This window comes from Centroberyx gerrardi, chromosome 7 (assembly GCF_048128805.1).
Source record: "Centroberyx gerrardi isolate f3 chromosome 7, fCenGer3.hap1.cur.20231027, whole genome shotgun sequence".
In the NCBI taxonomy this organism is placed as follows: Eukaryota; Metazoa; Chordata; class Actinopteri; order Beryciformes; family Berycidae; genus Centroberyx; species Centroberyx gerrardi.
The window spans coordinates 28,761,768-28,782,051 of NC_136003.1; the positions used below are offsets into that span (position 1 = coordinate 28,761,768).

The 20,284-nt window shown below is 44.0% G+C and overlaps 1 protein-coding gene across 1 annotated transcript; it reads left to right on the plus strand.

Annotated features, from left to right (window-relative positions):
- The first annotated feature begins 651 nt into the window (after positions 1-651).
- On the plus strand, positions 652-19,400 carry atxn2l (ataxin 2-like). Its single transcript, XM_078284676.1, has 23 exons — positions 652-741; positions 1,182-1,227; positions 1,800-1,856; positions 1,967-2,038; positions 3,177-3,384; positions 3,944-4,065; positions 5,593-5,684; positions 6,995-7,201; positions 8,373-8,674; positions 8,933-9,016; positions 9,701-9,838; positions 10,622-10,699; positions 10,927-10,988; positions 11,598-11,941; positions 13,322-13,391; positions 13,977-14,141; positions 14,402-14,465; positions 15,195-15,361; positions 16,178-16,310; positions 16,620-16,729; positions 16,991-17,173; positions 18,269-18,434; positions 18,878-19,400. The coding sequence occupies exons 1-23, from the start codon at positions 725-727 to the stop codon at positions 18,934-18,936; spliced, it is 2,946 nt and encodes a 981-aa protein (XP_078140802.1). The 5' UTR covers positions 652-724; the 3' UTR covers positions 18,937-19,400.
- The last annotated feature ends 884 nt before the right edge of the window (positions 19,401-20,284 follow it).

Consider the following 20,284-nt stretch of genomic DNA (forward strand, 5'->3'; position numbering starts at 1 on the left):
ATCATTGTTATATTTTTTTATTTTTATTTTTTTTACAAAAATACACAACAGGTATATAGTCTCATCCAAGTCCTGCACCTAAACTAGAAACACTTGCGTTATTCTTTTTTTTTTTTATTGTGTATTTATTTATTTGACCATAGGGAGCGAAAGCAACAACGAACCTCCCTGCTGATTGCGACAAAATAAATCCTCATGAATAATTAATTGCATGACCTTTATTGGGGCAGTTTTCAGAGAAGAGCCCGCCCGCCATAGGATTGATAGGCGAACAAGCCAATGAGATGAAAGGTAAGAAATGATTGATGGAAAACTTGTCCAATCGGCTTTTACAGTCGAGCCATGGGTCGGGCTTACTATTGTTGCGTTCGTTATACTAACTCGGTCGAGCTCGTTTGCACATGACTCCCAACTATGAAGTGCCAGATATCACACATCTTGATCACCTGCCTTTGAAAAACATTTTTACATTTTTTTATTTAAGATATCATACAAGCATGATGTTATATAAAATATATAAAAGAAAAACGATTGCCGTTGGATTCGGTTGGCTGAACCCGCTCCGCCACAGTTGACTCGTGTCACGTGAGGAGCAGTTGCCGGGTTTTGTCAAATCCAACGCGCCTCGTCCTGTGTTTTTGTTGTTGTTTTCGACGGTGTATCGTGTTTGGCCTGTCAAATCGTGTGACTTTTTCACTGAAACGACAAGACCGGAATAACAGGGATGCACATGACTAAAAAGTATACGTTACATACTAATATTTGCTAATCTCTCAGTGTCTAATGTGATGCCAGTATCACTGCTAGGGAACGACAGTGTCTGTTTAATAACCCGTATACGTCGTGAGCACGGCTAAGCTAACATAAGCTAACTTAGCTAGGTTAAAATTACAAGAACGTTAACGTGAGACAGTCTGCTTGTCTAACTTCGTCAACAAGAACTGTAATCTAGATGACGTTAGTTAACAAAGTTTTGACCAAATGTGTCGATGTCAGTCTTTACATTGCTCGCTAGCTAGCAAGCTAACTTAGTTGCCATGTACCGGGCTTGTATTTATTGTTCTCGTCCTAGCAGGAGCATAACATTAGACTGTTGTCTGTTAACGCCTTTGCAGCGGTAAAGGCCTACCATTACCGGCTGACATTCAGTTTCCAACCTCGTACTTTTTCTTTCTTTTTAGGACAAGGAACACAATGAAACCACCATCACAGACTCAGTCATCTCCTGTAAGTACTCAGTATTGACAACTCGTCGTGTTTATAAGGAAACTTAGTCATGAGTAGTTGGCTGCCAGAGAAAACCTGTCCGTGGTTTATTATTGATTAATCTCAGCCAGGCTGCTGGTATTTTCCTGGATTATTCTGAAGTAATGGTGACTTCTGTTCCCATTTCAGATCAGGGGGGATGAAGGAGTGAATTCCCCCTTATAGTAGCATTACAAGGTTAGCTTGCAGTTGAATTTGCTTGGAATCTGGACTGTTTTTTTAAGTAGTTTATGGTTGATCTGAACGTGTAAAACTTCAATCTAATTAAAAACCAAGGAGGCAGCAGGATGGTGTAGTGACTAGGGAGACGTCCCGTCATTCAACCAGCCTGGGTTCAATCCCCAGTGTCAAATACAAGCATCCAGCCTGCTGAAATGTAATCCTGATGGGACGAGTGTTGCTGTTTCTCCTGACCTCTGACCTCCATGTGGAGGCGAGGAAGAGAAAAAAAACCATATTTCTCCTCCAGGAGTATCAGAATAATCAACACACGAAAGAATGGTATGGCAGTAGTGTCGTTTGTTTATTTGCAGGTATTTGAAGGTGTTTACAACAACGCCCGGATGCTTCATTTCCTCACTGCGGTAGTGGTAAGTATTCGTTCGCTCCTGTCTGTCTCCAGTCCTGGTTAAGCTTGATTTGGCAAATGCACAACATGCAACAACATGAAGCATCTCCTTTTCCTCACTGCTGCTTTCAGGGTTCCACCTGTGATGTGAGAGTGAAAAACGGCACAGTGTATGAAGGGATCTTCAAGACTCTGAGCTCACAGGTAAAGGCTGTTTACATTACCCGAGCATGACCAGTGGACAGGTTTCATCGCCTCTATCGGCACTTTCTCTGGCTTGAAGTGTGAAACCTTCACTCACTGGCTCCATGTGATCACAAAAGTTGCATACACGCTATCTTATTTGCCTCTTTAAAATGATTCAAAAGGAGAAGCAGATGTATGTTTGCATAATGAAGGTAAATGCTATGTAAAACAGTATCACCTGCATTACATGAGCCAGCTTCATGCACTAGAAGCAGGTCTTGAAATTAACACCAACGGCTACCAAAATGCTGATTAAATTTGACTGCTAATAAGTTAAATTAATGGGTGATATTCCTAATCCACGAGACACTATGCCCAGGTTTCCAGCAAGTTAGGACACATTCAATCAAGTGCCAAAACCACAGATGGATTTTGAAGCCAACACGGATGTGGCAGCAGAGACAGTTCCTCTAATGCCGGCTAGTGGCTCACTCCAGAACAGCATGAAACCCTGCCCACCTCCATGCAAGTCAATAGGACCACAACCCAACTTCTCACTAAAAATATAAAGTCAATACATTTTTTCCACAAGAAGTTACAGTCTCAGTAGCTAATTTCACGTCTTCTAATATGTCTCTTTATGGCGATTTTCACAATAATTGTGCCATTCAGAGAATATGACACAAGGTTGTTTATGGTCGTGTTTACCTAGTGATTGACAGGTCGCCTGTACATCGCTGAAACGACTCCAGAACGCAAGGGTTTCTGGGTATAAGGAGATGGATGTTGACATCTGATAGCCAGCAGTTTCTCATGCTTGGAAAGCCTAGCATAACAAAATGAATGAGGGCAAAGCAAGCTTCTTGTAAGTCTGTGTGACTTTTGATTACAAGACCTGGTTTGCTTGTAATGGGGCAGTGTGAACCTAAACTAACCAAATGCAAAAATGCAACAAAGTAAACTTTTCTGCTGTGGTTTTAACCAAAGAAAATGAACTGTAGGTGTGACCTGACCCTGGATAGGATTCAGTTCTTTGGCATGGCCTTAACATGTATTCAACAACAGTGAACACAGTACTACCCATTCAGACACAAACCCCAAATCTACACTTGGGTCTTTACTCTGTGGTTGACTTGAGTGTCCTGGACTTCACCAGTGTGAGCTGGCTGTGGATGCTGTTCATAAGAGGAGTGAGGGAGCCGCGAGCGATGGAGGCGAGGAGGGAGGAGGAGGAGGAGGAGGAGGAGGAGGAGACCCGTCTTCACTCCCCAAGATCGAGGAGATCACCGACACCATGATCTTCAGCCCCGCTGACCTGGTCACCATGACCTGCCGTGACGTGGACCTCAGCTTCGCTATCAAAGGTAGACTGACGTACAGGAATTTCTGGGTCTGAAATAGAAAGTGACAATTTGGGAGGAAAGTTGATATGCCAATAATTATTTTTTATGACTGCATTGCTGTCTGTATTTTTTATCGACGCTGTGGAAATATCCTTCAAATTTGGAAACAGGTTGCACGGACCCCTGAAATTGATGGTTACACAAGTAATACATGATAATCATAGCCTTCTCAAGAACCAAATAGCATTCTGAAAGGTTTTAAGTTGGGTTTTTTTCCCAAACATTGTGTTTAAATCTGAAATTACCCATGAGGAATTGTCATAATATCCAATTTTTCTTGGTGCATTACCTGCAGAACATATACCTATACCAAAACACCAAAAAAATGTGTGTGTGCATGCATGTGTATGTGTGTGAAGGTGTTTTGAATAAAGGTATGTTTGTGGCAGTTCATGCAAGATGGCAGTATAGCAGACTTTCTCTTTAGGAATTTGTTTTGTTTATCATTCATTTGTCTGCGGTCTTTGTGTGTGTGTGTGTGTGTGTGTGTGTGTGTGTGTGTGTGTGTGTATGTGTGTAGACACGTTCACCGACACGGCCATCAGCTCGTCGCGGGTGAACGGGGAGCACAGAGAGAAGGTGCTGCAGAGGTGGGACGCAGGAGACAGCAACGGAGAAAACTTCGATCTGGAGGCAGACGCTGTGAGAAAACACACACACACACACACCACCTTGACTGAAATAAATGACCAATGCCTTATTTAAACTGGATTAGTTAAACTGTGGGAAGTCCTCTAATGTAATTTATACACGCTGTAGCTCAGCAGCACTAGTATCTCACCAGTGAATGTCTGGCAATTTAGTTTTTCCCAGAGCAATCCAGTGATTTCAGTCCCGATCAGATCAACATTGTTTATTATTATTACAGAAGGCGTGTCCCTGTGGAAGTAGTAATTACCAGGCAAATAACATATACTGTTTTTCAGCAAACTCCCACATCCTCTTGTCAGTTCTAGTACCATAGACGTATGGAAATACAAGACCCTTGGAATCTGACGAGAATGATATGCCCCCCTCAGTAATTTATGGGAGGAGTGAAGTGATACATACTATATGCCGTCCAGAAATTACATTACCAACTTTGACCTGCAAGATCCTCATCCTGTCTGGACAGGGTTTATGTGTGTGATTCCAGAGGAGCATTTATACAGGACAAAGAATCTCTGTGATTTCCTTCAAATTGCTCATAGCCTGGATGGAAAATGTCATCATCTGTACCTCTCACCTTATATGTTGATGCTGGTGTGTCCAACAAGCATTATTTTTATTACTGCCAACAAGCAGGATCAAATTCTCAGCTGCATCAAGCCAGACAGAGAGTCAGAATGATACCAGAAGTTTGGTGATATTTTTTTTTACTTTGGTACTATGTGTTACTCAAAAACTGTTGCAACAGATGTTTCGACAGTAAGGGGTTTTATTTTGAAAGTTTTTTTTTATTCTGGCTGGCTAATGAAATGTCAGACTTTTTACTCTTCAGGTGGATCTTTCACTTGTGTGATTGTTTAAATTGTCTGCATTTCTAGTCAACATTGTGCTGACAAAATCTGCAGAATGGTTGATTTGGAACTTGCTCTACTCTAAATTTTGGAGTAAGTTTACCAACTTCTTAGATGCTGTAGTCGTCATTTTGTTTCCCGGTGGTTGTTTTGACATTTTCCTGTCCTCTCTTACCCTACAAATGATCCGCGCGCCTGCTGACACACACAGAAATACATGTCAGCACACGCTCAGGTGTCATTATGTAGGCCCGGCGTATCCCAGACAAGTTTCTGTTTGCACAGTGATGGAAAATTAACTGCCTTTGATGCAATATTATATTTCCACAGGATTCCACATTTCTTGGTCTCCTGTTGGACAACCTCCAAAAACCTCACACATTATAATATTTTAATTTCAACCGGTTTGCTATCATTGGATGACTTCTGACTTTACCAGAAAAAACATTTTTTGCTCCGGGTTTTTTATTTTCCAGACTTGTACAAATTGCGGACCTGGCAGATTCGTAATGAATTAACATTAGGGATGCCACTGGTAAAGATTACAGATACTTCGGTAAAGATTACAGTTACACGGCTTCCACCAGTAATACTAATCCAGCTCACATCCACTCACTTCAGATCCATTTGACTTCTTTTTTATGTTTGATCTTTTTTCTCTGTCTGTCAGTCAAATGGCTGGGATGCCAATGACATGTTCAAGTTTAACGAGGAGACGTACGGCGTCAAGTCCACCTATGATGCCAGCCTCTCCATGTACACGTGAGTCCCACCCCACCCCACCCAACCCCACCCCACCCAACCCCACCCCAACCCCACCCCAACCCTGACCCCAAATACGGTTAGACTGATATATCAGTTTGCTGATATTGGCGTTTCATTAAAAATTGGATATTGGCCAGTCAGTGTCGTCCACCTCCGGTACGATGGATATGAAACTACATTTAGACATTTAATACTCCTCAACTCTCCATTGAAAGCCAGGATGTTGATACTACTACTAATACTAATACTACATCTACTAATAATAATGACAATGAAAACATATTCATGCATACTTGTGTGGAATTTGATCAAAATGTTGTGATGTGACACACAGACACAGTGTGTGATGTAGGCGTTATGATTTGGAACGCAGCTTTAGCGCTTGACATAGTTTTAAATGCACAAGGAAGGGTCACTTTTACATTTTAAATGACAGTGTAAGTCCATGCAATTAAGAAAAAAACTGCTGAACAAGTATGAGGCGGTGATGCATTCCCAATAGAAAGCAGTAGCTCATCACAAAATTGGACAAAACCAGCACACGCTGAGGAAGGCTGTGGGAAATGTTTGCTGTGTTTAGGTTCTAAATTTTAAATCAACTTGAACACAGTTTTTGTTTCTGCGTGTGCTTCCCTATTTGAGTGTCTCCTACATTTTAAATTACCAAAGATCAATGTAATTTCAATTTGCAAAAAATCGGCAAGTGAATTTCTTTTAGGTTCAGTCTATTGCCGATCCTTGATGTATTCGTCCAGTCACTCACTCAAACTTACTTACTTTAAAATTTCGTCATATATATATCATCGTTTGCATTTCATATTCAGGAACACGGACGAATTGATTGGCCGTTGGTTTGCCAGTTTTGCTAATGGTGCCGCCATCTTTTTCATTCATTCATTCAAACCTTTATTTAAACTCGAAGAACCATTGAGGTTGCCCTCATTTACAATGATGTCGAGTTACAGACAAGATAAAAGTTAAAAATAAATAGGACAAGACATAGATGAGAATAAAGAAAATCAATTAAAACAGTTACACATTGCGGCAGGGAGGTTTGTGATCATGGTTTTAAATTGTCCATAGGTTAGTAGAGTAAATCTTTAGCCTCATGGATTTTCCCATTCAACACTGTTGGAGTGCTCAGTCAGATATATCAGTCTAACCCTAATAGCAACCATTCAGTCCTGCCATTAAATTCTCCAGTTCACAGCAGCTGAAAACAAGCCCCGCTCCCAATACAACCTTCCTGACTTGTGTTGTTGTTGTTTGCGTCTCCTGTCTGCTCCTCCTCCCTCCCCGGCCTCCAGCGTGCCTTTGGAGAAAGGGAACTCGGACATTTACCGTCAGCGAGAGGCGCGAGCGGCCCGGTTAGCCAACGAGATCGAGGGCAGCCTGCAGTACCGCCGCCGGGTTTCCCTGGAGAACGACGAGGGCAAGAGCGAGGAGGACAAGTACAGCGCCGTGGTCCGGGACAGGGAGGACAGGGCCAGCCCCGGCTTCTCCTCCGGCAGCAGGTGAGAGGGGCTGTCACACACTCTGGGGACGCACCGGTACTGACACTGGGAGCAGATACTGGGCCAGTAACAGTCTAAATCAGTTTATATATCTGTTTAGAGAATTTCCTCACTTCGGGAATGTAACACCAAGAGTAGAGGTGCGTCGACGGTGTCTGTAGTATCAGGATCAATGCTGATCCATCTCCCAAATACTTGAAGTCAGAGTGGCAAACTGAACTGTTCTGTTATCAATACCTTAATGACATATGCTTTGGCCCAGTATAAAACTGTGTGTCCCTACAAAATGCTGAAATGCTGCTATTTGGGCCAAACCTACCTGTTGTTTATCTGTGAATAATCTGTTTTTATCTGTTAACCTATTCTTGAATAAGCTGTTTTTGAGAATCACTAAGCTGTGTTAACTATGTTCCACCCTACTGTGTGAAAAATGGCAGTAAATCAGGTCACTTTGTACTGATTTTCTGGCTCTTGGGTAGAGATGCACTGATACCAATTTTTCAGAGCAAATTCTTTATTGAGTAGATCGGCCGATAAATGGCACTGGGTATTATGTTAGACTGTGATATGCCAGCTTATCTGTGTACATATTTCAGTGCCTCCATATTTAGGAAAAAAGGGTGTTCAGAACAAGATATTTTGAACCAATTAAAGGTCATATACTGTACATATTGAAGCATAAAGAAGGGCCCTAGAGTTTGTATTTTTGTGATAACTCTCAAAAGCTGATTTAGTCATGAGTCACTGTCACATGCAGTTTTAATAATAATAAACTTTATTTGTATAGCACCTTTCTTTACAGTGTTACAAAGTGCTTCACAAAGCAAGAACAACATACAGCAGTAAGACAGACTAAAATAACACAAAAAAGGATCAGAGAACATCATAAAGAAGTAAAATATAAGGAAGAGATTTAAAAGAGGATATAAAATCAACAGTGAAACCAAATCAGGCATTTAGGCAGATACTTCTGCTGGAGCCATTTTGGGAACACAACAACTTCAAATCAAAAGTTAGTACAGTGAGAAACTCTGCTGAAACAATGTTTGTGTGTCAACGCTGAGGGCAGTCGGCCACGCAGAAATTCCTCCCTGATTGAAAACAGCGCTTCATCCGATCAGCTTCCCAGCCGGCCTCTGACTCGCTCTCTCCCTGCTGTCTTGTTTTCCAGGGAAGGTAAATACATCCCCCTCCCTCAGAGGGCCCGGGAGATCGGCATGTCTGGCCGGGGCGGAGCCTCCGGGCGATCGGGAGCGCCGGGCTCCTCCAGACACTCGGTGCCCAGCTCCTCTTCTCCCAAGCCGTCCGCCGACAGGAGCAGCCCGCTGTCCGTCAGAACGGCCTACTCTCCCCACCAGGCGCAGGCCAGCCCGCCGGCCGCCAGCAGCCCGCCCTGCTCCAATCACGCGCTTCCTCACTCGCTCTCGCATCCGCAGGCGTTGTCTGACACCACGCGCTCCTCTGTCAACGGAGGTATGTAGGGGACGGGTTCAGGGCTGGGTGGAAGGGTTCGACCGATGTGTTGTTTTTTTTTAAAGCTGATACTGATATCGTATTTTTGGGGTTAGGGTTATTTGACAGTTCAAAGTAGAGAGAAACAGGAACGATTGGGAGAGGTCGGGGGATGACATGCGACAGTATCAATATAAATGGCCCCTTGAGGGGTTGCGTGTGTGTGTGTGTGTGTGTGTGTGTGTGTGAGGGTTCTGACTGCTTGTCTCTTTGTCTTAGTTGCCTCCAGGACCTCCCCGAAATCCCAGAGACCTCAGAACAGCCGAACCCTGCGCACCCCAGTCTCCCAGTCAGCACCTGCAGGTACGCATAGCAGAGCAGAGCACACACACACACCGACACACACTCAGGGTGTGCTTGTTTAAGGGCTCCCAGTCGGATGGTGTCCCGCCAGTTGGGTGGAGTTTACACTCCCGATGCAAAAACCTGCCAACCAAAACAGAAAGCCACAATCTGACCAGTAAGCGCTCCGTAACTCAATGACCAAATGTCAAAAGAGAATCAAAACAAAGTCCATGTGCATTTCCTTTCCTCTTGTTAAAAGTTTCTTTCAAAGAACTCATAAGAAAGCTACGTAAAAATATTCATGATGGATGTTGCTGTTTTATTGGTGTGCACAACATGTAAAGTGGGCATGAGTTCTCATAATGGGAAAAGTTAGAGGCTACCTAATCTAGATTAACTATGGCTGGCTAAATTAAACAACATTCAGTGATCTGTCATGTTTAGGGGCGGCTTTGTTTTGTCACTCCGCTCCTGCCCATCGCCCATCGTGTGACTGGGAGTGTAACTGCCGCTCTTAAATGAGTACACCCACACTGAACTGCATTAACATACACACACTCTACCAAAACACACTGCAACACACTGTGTGATGCAGACTGTCCACACTCACATTTCCTCCCACTCTGTCCTCTTTAACTCCCTAACCCATGCATCTCTCTCTCTCTCTCTCTCTCTCTCTCTCTCTCTCTCTCTACCCATCAGTCACTCGCTCTCCGAAACCAGACGCCCCTCCCCAGGACCTCCCTCTGGTTGGCCCCGCCTACCTGGACTCCTCCCCCTCTGCTGTCACTACAGCAACCACCAAACCCTCCGGCCCCACCCCGCTCTTCCCTGTTGATGGTGAGACAGTTATTTTGACAGTTTTCACGTCTTTAGAATCACAAAAAAAGAGCGTAAAACAAACTGGAAACTCGCCACCTCACTGTGAACCGTTTATTCCTCTGTGTATATAATATTAAAATATTGATAGTAGTCACGGGTGGAAAACAGACCTTTCATTCTGGAGTGTCTGAAAACTGAGTGGAGGGCAAATTTGTAAATTTAATAAATTAAAAGTATGAGATTATATGAAATACAGCATACATAACAGAAAAATAACAGAAAAGCAGAAAAGAAAAAAATCAATGAAAATATGAAATACATTAGGTATGAAAATAAATGAAAGGTATAAAATGTCAAGATGTATGCAATATATAACGAATTGGAAAACATGAGAATATGGTAAAAAATATGACTGAAAATTTACAGCACATATATAGGTTGTGCAAAATGTGCATCATATTCACATTGCTAAGTTTACACAAAGGCCGTACATATGTAGAGAAAGAGTTGATGAGGAAGAGCAAGAGCAGATTTGCTGGACTCACCAAGATCTTTTCCTCTCTCGTCTCCTTGGTTTTCTCTGGTATAAACATGAGCGTTTACTGACCTCACCTTACAGGATTTCTGGGTGTTGAAGTTCAAACAGTTTTCAAAAAGTTGCTTTAACTATATGTATACATTGAAAATAAATGTTAATGAGCAGGCAGCACCTAACTAGCCATGTGTTGGGTCAAAAGGTGAAGTTGTATTTATCCCATATGCCAAGACTTTCCTTCACTTCTCTCTCTCTGCCTCCCACAGTGAATGAAATCCTCAGCTCAGCAGCTAAGGAGCGAACTGAGAGCCTGGCCGGTCCACAGGAAGGAAAGAGCAGCAAAGGTAGAGAGCCTTCTTTCTCTCCATGGCTTCCTCGCTTTCCACTTCTCCCCAGTAGTATCCTCTTGATACTTTGCAGCATGCCTATAAACCAGTATGTTTGCAGAAATACCGGGCTGATATTGGCCTTTTATTAAAAATCTCTCTCTCTCTCTCTCTCTCTCTCTCTCTCTCTCTCTCTCTCTCTCTCTCTCTCTCTCTCTCTCTCTCTCTCTCTCTCTCTCTCCCAGTTCCCTCTGTCCAGCAGAGATCCCAGTTGGAGGAGCTCCGGAAATTTGGCAAAGAGTTTCGGGTAAGACCAGAATGTGAAAGCTTATTGAAGAAGTGGTTTCTTTAGTGGACAAATACTCTGTATGGTTTGCATGTATTGCTATCCCAGCGCATGATAAATACAATTGGAAATTCTGATATTGTTGCAGGATAATCCCGGTGATTTTCAACATGGGCCTTATTTTCCTAGTTTTTGCCATCATGACGATTGATTGTGTTCAAAATTTCATCACTTACTTCACTGTAGAGCTTTGTGTTCCTGCTGCTCTTCAATACACACTGAAAGGGCCAAAGCAAGTTCCAACAGTTGAACCCAAAAAACGATTAAAACATGTCCAAAAATTATTATTATCGCATATCGTTTGAACCCCAGTGTGAATGATGTTTAGATTCAATGGTCAGGTCACATGACCGCCTCAACTTCACTATCAGTTTGAACTTGGTAAGTGGCAAACTGATGCCTTATTACATCAAGACTTCTGATACATCTTTACATTGATTTTCTTAGCAATGTTATAAAGTGCTGCTGTAATAAACTCAGCTGGTCCTGCAGCTGTATTCCATGACGAAATGATGATTTCCATAGTAACTCAGTGTGTCACCTCTCTCCCTCTCTCCCTCTCCTTGTCAGCTGCAGCCCAGCTCCTCCCCTACAGCGAACCCCTCCTCCTCAGAGCCTCCTCAGCCCGGCCCCGCCCAGGCTGCTGACGCCTCCCCTTCCTCCTCCTCCTCCACCGCCCCGCCCAAACCTGGCGCCTCCTTCACCTCCTCTGCCCAGGATCTGCAGCAGACTACTGAGGGAACAGCCTCCACCGCTGCCCCTGCTGCTGTTACCCCCACCCCTTCAACAACACCCGGCCCCCAGTCCGCAGGGCCCGATGGGCAACCGCCCGGGACGCCCCAGCCAGCCGGGACCCCCGGCAGCGAGAACACCCGGCCTGAAAGCAGTGAGCAAGCTGATTCTGCAGCTGCAGTGTAAGTACAGTTCAGTCGAGTTGCTCTCAGTGTGGTTTCAGGGACGTCCAGAGGTCCTTACAGGATAAGTTTGGCGATTTTAGACCTATGTATAATAAGTCTCTTCCATACCTGTAGTATTTTGACTTTGGCTTTTTTGGAGATATTTTGACAAACAGTTTGGACTAGGGGTGCAACGGTTCAGAAAACTCACGATTCGGTTCATATCACGGTTTTGGGGTCACGGTTTCGGTTCGGTGCGGTATATAGGCCTATATCTGGTGCACTGGGCAGGGGAAGAACAATTGCAAATTCCAATTTACACAATGTATTTATCTTAAGTTTTCCTGAATGAAAACTTTTTCACTTAAAATTAAAGTCCAGTATAACTAAATCAACAGACTTTCTTTCAAAAGTAAAGTAAATACTACTGGCTCTTTGTTATTTTAACATAAATTATCCCTGCATTGTAGGCTATGTAGGCCAACAGCAACATCATTGCAACATAAAATGCAACCTTCAGTGGCTTTACTCCAGGGCATCAACATAAAATGCAACTTAAATCATGTAGGCCTACCTACTGAAATCTTCCACTACTGAATAGGGCTACAAATCTTTGCTATAAACACCCCAAATAGTGATGCGCGGGTAAACCCAAAACCCGCGGCTCCTGCAGGTGGGGCGGGGCGGGTCGATTGAAGATAATATTGAGAACGAACGGGCGGGTTCGGATGTTGACGTGTCGGATTGGGCGGTCGCGGGCTTCAAAAAAACCTGACCCTCGCATCACTACCCCCGATGTTTTAGTTATTGCTCTGTGCCCGTCTGAACTCACACAGAGATCGCTGCTGCGGGAACAAAAAGTTGTTTTGGTCCTACCGGCTCTTCTCCTCCTCTCCTCCTGCTGCGTGTGTGACGTGAGTGACGTCGGGCTCTTCTCAAGCGATATCGACATGGAAGCCACAAAATGAAAAGTTGGTCAAATTGATCCAAATCGATCTCTAATGCACCGATGTGCGCATCACGTCATGTTTGTCATTTGCCGATTCACAGACCAGCAGAGCAGCAGCAGCAGAGTCTGAAAGTGAAACTTAAAATTCCACAATTTGCTCCATAGGCTACTCCTGTGTTAGTAGGCTAATCCAGCTGTGATGTCATCGTAGATTGACATGTAATTCTGACAACTGACAAGAAGAAGAAGAAGAAGAAGAAGAAGAAGAAGAAGAAGAAGAAGAAGAAGAAGAAGAAGAAGAAGAAGAAGAAGAAGAAGAAGAAGCAACAGCAGCTGAAGATCTCCCTATCAACTTTTAATTTGTTTAGTACTATTTGGATTTTAACGAGGAATCAATTCATGGAAGGAATAAGAAGTAATTTTCTCTTCTGTTGTTTTCATGTTTGCAGGCAGGTGAAAAACTCAACACTGAATCCCAATGCAAAAGAGTTTCTTCCCGTCAAAGGACCTGTGATATTGGTCAGTCTACTGTTGCATACACACACACACACACACACACACACACACACACACCTCTTTCATTAAGTCTTATCTAGTGTTAGACTAATATATTGTGCTGATATTGACCGGTGTCATCCACCTCCAATATGATGGATACAATGCAGCTTGTTTGATTACATATTTATTATATCATTAATCAGTATTACACCGATTGTTTGTGGGAAGCCCTTAACCTGAAAATGCAGGAATATGTTTTAGTAGTAGTAGTAGTAGTAGTAGTAGTTTTCTGGGTTTCAATGGAGAGTTTTATCAAGGCCTAAATTCTGTTTTAGAGGCTTTTTTAGAGTAAAATTCTGGCGATAACACTGAAAATGGTCTAATTTAAAGATACTGAATATCGGCTATCAGCAGCTTCAATCCTAACACATTGGTGTCAGTATCGGCCTTCACAAACCGTTATCGGTCAAAACCCTACTCTGATGTAATGTGTCAATAAGCCTGGCGCCTGGAGTTTCAGCTGTACTGCTCTGTGTTAAATGATACAGCTTGAGATTAGAGTCTCTCTCTCTCTCTGACGTGATTTCTCTCCTGGCGGCCTGACAGAAGCCTGCGCCGACCCCCACCCCGCCTCGCCCCACTCCACCCAGCCCCTCGGTGGTGCTGCCCCCCCCGCCCGGGCAGCCCGGGGCGGGGGCCATCTACAGCAGCCCCCCTGGACACTACCTGTCTTATGTCTCCCCCATCACCATCCAGGGACACTCTATTCAGGTTTGTGTTGTTGTTTCTCTTTTCATTCCTCTGGCCTCTCTCTTTAAAGATCTCAGACCCACTACCACTATCAGATCATTTTCAACATATGACAACATAGACCAAATATTGAAAATAGTAATGATTATGATATTCCAGTATGTTCAAACCAGGGGAAAGGGACCAAGAATGTCATATTGGCTCATTAGTGAGAAGGCATGGCAGACACTAAGGAAATTCAGCAAAGATTCTGATGTCATTTCAATGTTTTTCCTCCTCAGGCTCCTCAGATGTACCAGTACACCATGTCTACAGTCAACCAGAACAAATACCCCAGAGCTAAAGGTATATAATGCACACACACACACACACACACACACACAAACACAGTTGAATCTTTTATAATTTATTTCTACCCTGCCAAAGCACACACAGGACAAACAGTGCAGCTGCGTGTGATTCATCAGTTCAGAGGAACATATCGTTGCCACGTGGCAGACAAACAAGATTAGATTGTATTAGTTTAGATTAGACTCTAATGATTCCTGTGGGGAAACTGGGTTGTTGCAGCAGTACAAAATATGATAAAGCAAATAAAAATAGTATATACACTACCAGTCAAACGTTTCGACACACCTCACTGAATGTACCATGTTTTTCATTATCGGCCTAAATGCTTAAATGCTTGAAATGTGTTCCTCAGACAAATATAAATAATGAAGTTGATCCAATTTCTTTCCAAAGCCTTTGCCTTTCTATCAAGGTAAAGGGCGGCTACTTTAAAGAATCTAAAATATAAGATAGTTTTGATTTGTCTAACACTTTTTTGGTCGCTGCATAATTCCATTTGTGTTATTTCACAGTTTTGATGTCTTTACTATTATTCTAAAATGTGGAAAATAGTAAAAATAAAGAAAAATGTGGTGTTTTGACTGGTAGTGTAAATAAAAATAGAACAAACGGGGTGGTAAAGATCTATGGCGTAGCTGCGGCAACACTTTGACGCAGAAGTATAAATTGACGTTTACACTGGCAGTCCAGACCAAACGGTGCCCTCCCTGTCTGCTGCTTTAGGCCCTGTTGTGGGACCCCGTCAGGAGCACCACGGCTCCCCAGCGTCCCCCATGATCCCGGCAGCAGCCTCAGCAGCAGGACCCCCTCTGGTGGCCTCACCCTACCCCCAGTCCTACCTGCAGTACGGCCAGGTCATCCAGGCCATGCCCCCGCACTACCACGGACAGGTACAGTAGGGTCCCGCCGCTTCTCAACCAGCTGGACAGGGGAATGAATGAGGATCGGTATCTGTACAATTTCGCATTGAATTTAGAGGTCCAATCTATCCATTCAAAACACAAGGGCAGCCCTACCCCTGGAATTCAAAACATTACACTTGGGGCATATTTACATTATTAACTGGATTCTTAATGATGGACAATAACCAAATATGTGTTTCTATACATCAAGAAACCTCCAAATCAAAGCTGCACTAGGCAACGTTGGCGTCTGTTAACTGTTTGAATTTTGATGACTTCGATACCCAGAAATCCTGTAAGGTGAGGTCAGTAAACATCACACAGCTCGCTCATGTTCACCAACCAGCTGGTCTGTGATGCTTTATACCAAAGGAAACAAAGAGACGAGAGAGGAAAAGATCTAATGTTGGTGAGTCCAGCTTTCTCTGGACGGAGCGCTGCTCACTGCTGCGCTGGATTTCACTCTGAAGTTTTGATCTGAATCTACGGCGCCTCAGTTGGTGGGGATGGGACGCTCTTCTCTGTTGTGGCCCCAATTTGTGATGTAGGCTGTTAAGACGGGTGTGTTCTTTCCTAGTGTAGCTTTAAAAAAAACAAATTTCGATTGAATAAAGTACAATACAGTACAGTAATAACATACAAAATAAGTAAATAAAATTATAAAATCAAATGTGATTAAAATAAAATGACATGATTAAAATAAATTGGCGATTAGGGCCTCTGGTAGTTAAATCTGGTAGTAAAATCTGGTATTGAGTTGACAGTATCTTTAAAAATCTCCTTTCTGTCTCTCTTGTTCTTCAGCCGGTGTACTCCATGCTGCAGGGCGGAGCGAGGATGCTGACGTCGGGGGCTCCGCCTCAGGCGATGGGCCCTCCTGGCCCCCAGTACCCCGGCCAGGCGGAGGGGCCGCCGGGGCCACAACAGGCCCTGTATGGTAAGCAGGGAGGGGAAGCAACTTACTCTGCCAGTGTAAGAAGGATAGAGCCTTAGACCTATTTTAACTATTAAATTCTGTCACCTTCTTTCTTCTTAATCTCTTTCTGTCTTTGCTCTCTCTCTCTCTCTCTCTGTCTGTCTGTCTGTGTCTCTCTCCCGCTCTCTCTCTCTCTCTCTCTCTCTCTCTCTCTGTCTGTCTGTCTGTGTCTCTCTCCCGCTCTCTCTCTCTCTCTCTCTCTCTGTCTCTCTCTCCCCCCCTCTCTCTCTCTCTCTGTCTGTCTCTCTCTCTCTCTGTCTGTCTCTGTAGCTCAGTCGTTTTCTCACCACTCGGGCTCCATGCACCATCCTCAGCCTTCCAGCACTCCCACTGGGAGTCAACCACCACAGCACACAGCACCCAGTCCAGGACACAATCAGGTGGGTGCTGCTGACTTCATGCCTCACTGACACACTTTTATAACTGCACTAGAGGAACCTGGATCTCTTTAATTACTATGAAAGGTGACTGAGCAGGCGTGTCTGAAATCAGTCTGTACTGTCAGAATACATACATACATATACTTACTTACTTTATGCATGTATGTATGCATGTGTCTCTGAGTGTCGTCTTTTGACCTTCGCCTCAGTGTGTTTGGTTTTATCTCCACCTAACTTTCCTTTAACTCTCTCTCTCCGCAGTCGAACCAAGGCGGTCCTCAGCCCCAGTCCATGTACCACGCTGCCGGCCTGTCGGCGCCCACGCCTCCTAACCTGCAGCCGGGCCACAGCTCCCCGCAGGCCTCCTACCCCCTGCAGGGCTACAGCTTGCCCACCCACCAGGCCCTTGCCCACGGCTTCCCTTCCATAAGCCAGCTCACACAGGTGAAACCCTCAGCTGACTCGTGTGCAGGGCAGGAAATGTTTTTTGGCTTGCATGTCTGTTTTACCCGCTAAATTGACTTTTGGAATAGAGGAGAACCACTAAGCGATGGTTGCTTACCTGCCAAAGTGGCTGCTAGAGTAGACAAATTTACCTCCCCGGGACAAAATTTACCAACATTTGGCAGGTGGCAAGGGTTAATTTCCCATCCTGGTCCCCAGAATACGATTAGAAGGTTAGAGGGGCAGAATCTCAGGTTTTCACACCCAGTATGTATAGAGAAGGGCAACAAGGTATGTAGGAAAAAGCTTTGTAAGTTTACAGTGGACTCTGTATGTGACCTAGTAAATATGGAATTGAATAATAGAAGATTTTGCTGATATTTTCAAAGGCATGTAAATTGCCTTTGTCTTAATCCTGAGAATCCCAAGTACGCCTCCTTGCCATGTGTGCAGGTGCCTGAGGAGCTAGAGGAGCTTTAGGTCTGAGTGCGTTTTTGGTATTAAGTCCTTGTTGCGGGGACTTCACAGCCGATACTTCCATGATTGCTCGGCTCTGCTAGTCCTGCTTTCTGTTTGCTCTACTGCATTTGTAATGATGCCAGATCAGTCATAAATCTGATCCAGGCTCTCTGGTCTGTGTCATTAGCTTTTTCTTTAATATGCGATTCTTGTGTCCTCCATGACAAATTTGATGTAATATCTAACCGCTTAAGCGTGATTACAAAACAAAAGGAAACGAGAGGCCGGAGGACAGATAAAGACCCCGGACGTTTACTTGCCAGTCGACAAGAACGAATTGGAAAACCCAGAGATTCACTGCGAGAACGATGCGTCACGTCCGAGCAGCACTGCAGTCTGGGAAAATGAACAGCTGTGTGTCTTAATCACATCACACTAACCCTGTGAAGCACGCAGTCCATCTGTGTCCTTTAAGGAAGCTTCTCTGTTCACTTTCATGGGAAGATCGTTCTCTCCAAGACGAGTCGGGAAGAACTTTCTCCGCAAGGACACAAGAATCGACTTGGCGTTGTTGGATTTGCTGATCAGCTGTTAATCATTATGTCTCATTAGTCATTCTCCCACTTCCCATCCCAGGCCCATGTTGCAGGGGGAATGTCTGGACCCCACCACTCTGCGGGCCACGGGCCGCCCGTCATGCTGCACTACGCCCCCCCACAGCAGGCCGCTGGCTCCGCCCCTCAGCACGGCCCCCCGCCCCAGCAGGCGACACATCAACACTACTACATCGCCTCGCCCCAAGGTGAACGCTCGGCACGCTGAACACCGATTGGCCCGCTAGCCGAACATGTCCTGTTGACAAGACTGTGTGAACAGAATAGCTTCATATTTTAAATTTAAAGTTATTTTTCTTCACAAGACAGATGAATTATAATAAGGTTTACACAATTTTTCCTAAGAATGGCTTGTTAGAAATACATTCATCATTGAAACCAAGGGCACCGGTAACTTTTATGTATAGCATTATCACTATTTGAATTAATCTTTTTTTATCTTACCATCAGAAATAGGAAGAGTCATTTGTCTGTCTAGTCCATTTTCCAATGCAATACACGTTTTCTCGTTCCTACCTGTATGTTGCCTGTTTTTGAGTTGCTCCTTGTACTCTGATGCTGTTTCGTAGGTCTGTTAAATTCAAAATGTGGGGAACTACTTTAAAACCTTTGTGTCTCTTGTGTGTTCCAGCTGTCCAGGTTCAGGCTCACCCCACCCAGCAGTTGTCCTTCCACACCCCTGGAAACTGAAACGTCTCCTCCACAGCTAAGGCTCACCGATGAATTTGGGGAACGAGGAAGAGGGGGATCACTGACCCCCCCCCCCCCCCCGCGCCCCGTCCAGGAGGGACCCTACTGGACAGCATAAACCCCCTAAACCCCGCCATCCCAAGCAACTTCCACCCACGCTCACCACATTCCCACACCCCACCTCTCGCCAAACAAAATTAACAAAATATTTTTAATTACTTTTGTAGCCCAGCTCTTTTAGTAAAGCAGAGGAAAGCCAGAAAAGGGCTTTGGTTCCTAAAAAGCGAGTACAGACTGTTCCCACAAGGACATGAAGCAGATATAGCAGGACTATAGACATCTACTGCTGCAAACTTCTGGACTGACGACAGTGACATTATTCTCTTTCTCCCCGTTCCCTTACCCAACTCCCACTTCTCCTTTTGCAGGCGAAACCTCTTCATAAATAATAAAAACCATTGAAAAAAAAAAACCCCAAATGAAAACGAAACTTTTTAATTCAGTCTCAAGCAATGTCCCCAGAAGTTGTTTGTTGATACTAAGACGTCGTAAAACATTGGTGCTTTTGAACGTTTCACATGTGGTCAAACTGTAGCGGGCTTTAGGTGACATAACACATCCTCTGGCGGCCATATTGGAAGTCCTCCGCTCTGTGAACAGCCGATTGTGTTTCTAAAACGTACAACTTAGCATCTCAACAGAATTGAATAGACGGTTAATTTCTGTGCAAATTTTGACTGGGAACTGATCATTTCACCACTGATCCACATTCTCTAAACGAGTCAATCAGATATTGATTTTGCATTTAGATAATGTCAGCTTGTTATCCATTGCTGTCTTGTTGTAAACATCTGATTTGCAAAATGCTAACATAGTAGAAGCCAAAGAGGTTTTATAAAGGCTAGTGTTAGTGCCTATCAGTCACATGTCAACACAGGGAGAAAAAGTGTTAACTCATCATTCATTTTCCCATAAGCCAGTAACAGGCTTGAACTTTCATATTTCAGACATTTTGCGACATTTGAGGCACATCAGCTCTCAAATGAAACCTAATTTTTTTTTGCAAAGGCTTAACAGCGTTCAGATAAACACAGCTGGAGCGGACCGTGAGAGAACGATCATGTCACAGGAAGCAGAGGTGGAGTCGCACCTCGTGTTGTGTGATATGAAATGTGCAAACCATCCAACTCATTTTGATGGTGACATGAGGAATTTCCCTCCCTATTAACAGGAGATGAGTGGATTCAAACCACAAAAAGAAACCCCATAATATTACAGCACCGCCATCAGTGTCTGTACTGTTAACTTTTTTTTTTTTTTACCCTTTTGCTCTTCACCTTTAATGTCT

Excerpts from the sequence above, each read along its gene's own strand:
- atxn2l (XM_078284676.1), top strand. Across the intron at positions 10,989-11,597 it reads AATTTGGCAAAGAGTTTCGG|CTGCAGCCCAGCTCCTCCCC; the intron begins GTAAGACCAGAA and ends TCTCCTTGTCAG. Across the intron at positions 18,435-18,877 it reads CTACATCGCCTCGCCCCAAG|CTGTCCAGGTTCAGGCTCAC; the intron begins GTGAACGCTCGG and ends TGTGTGTTCCAG.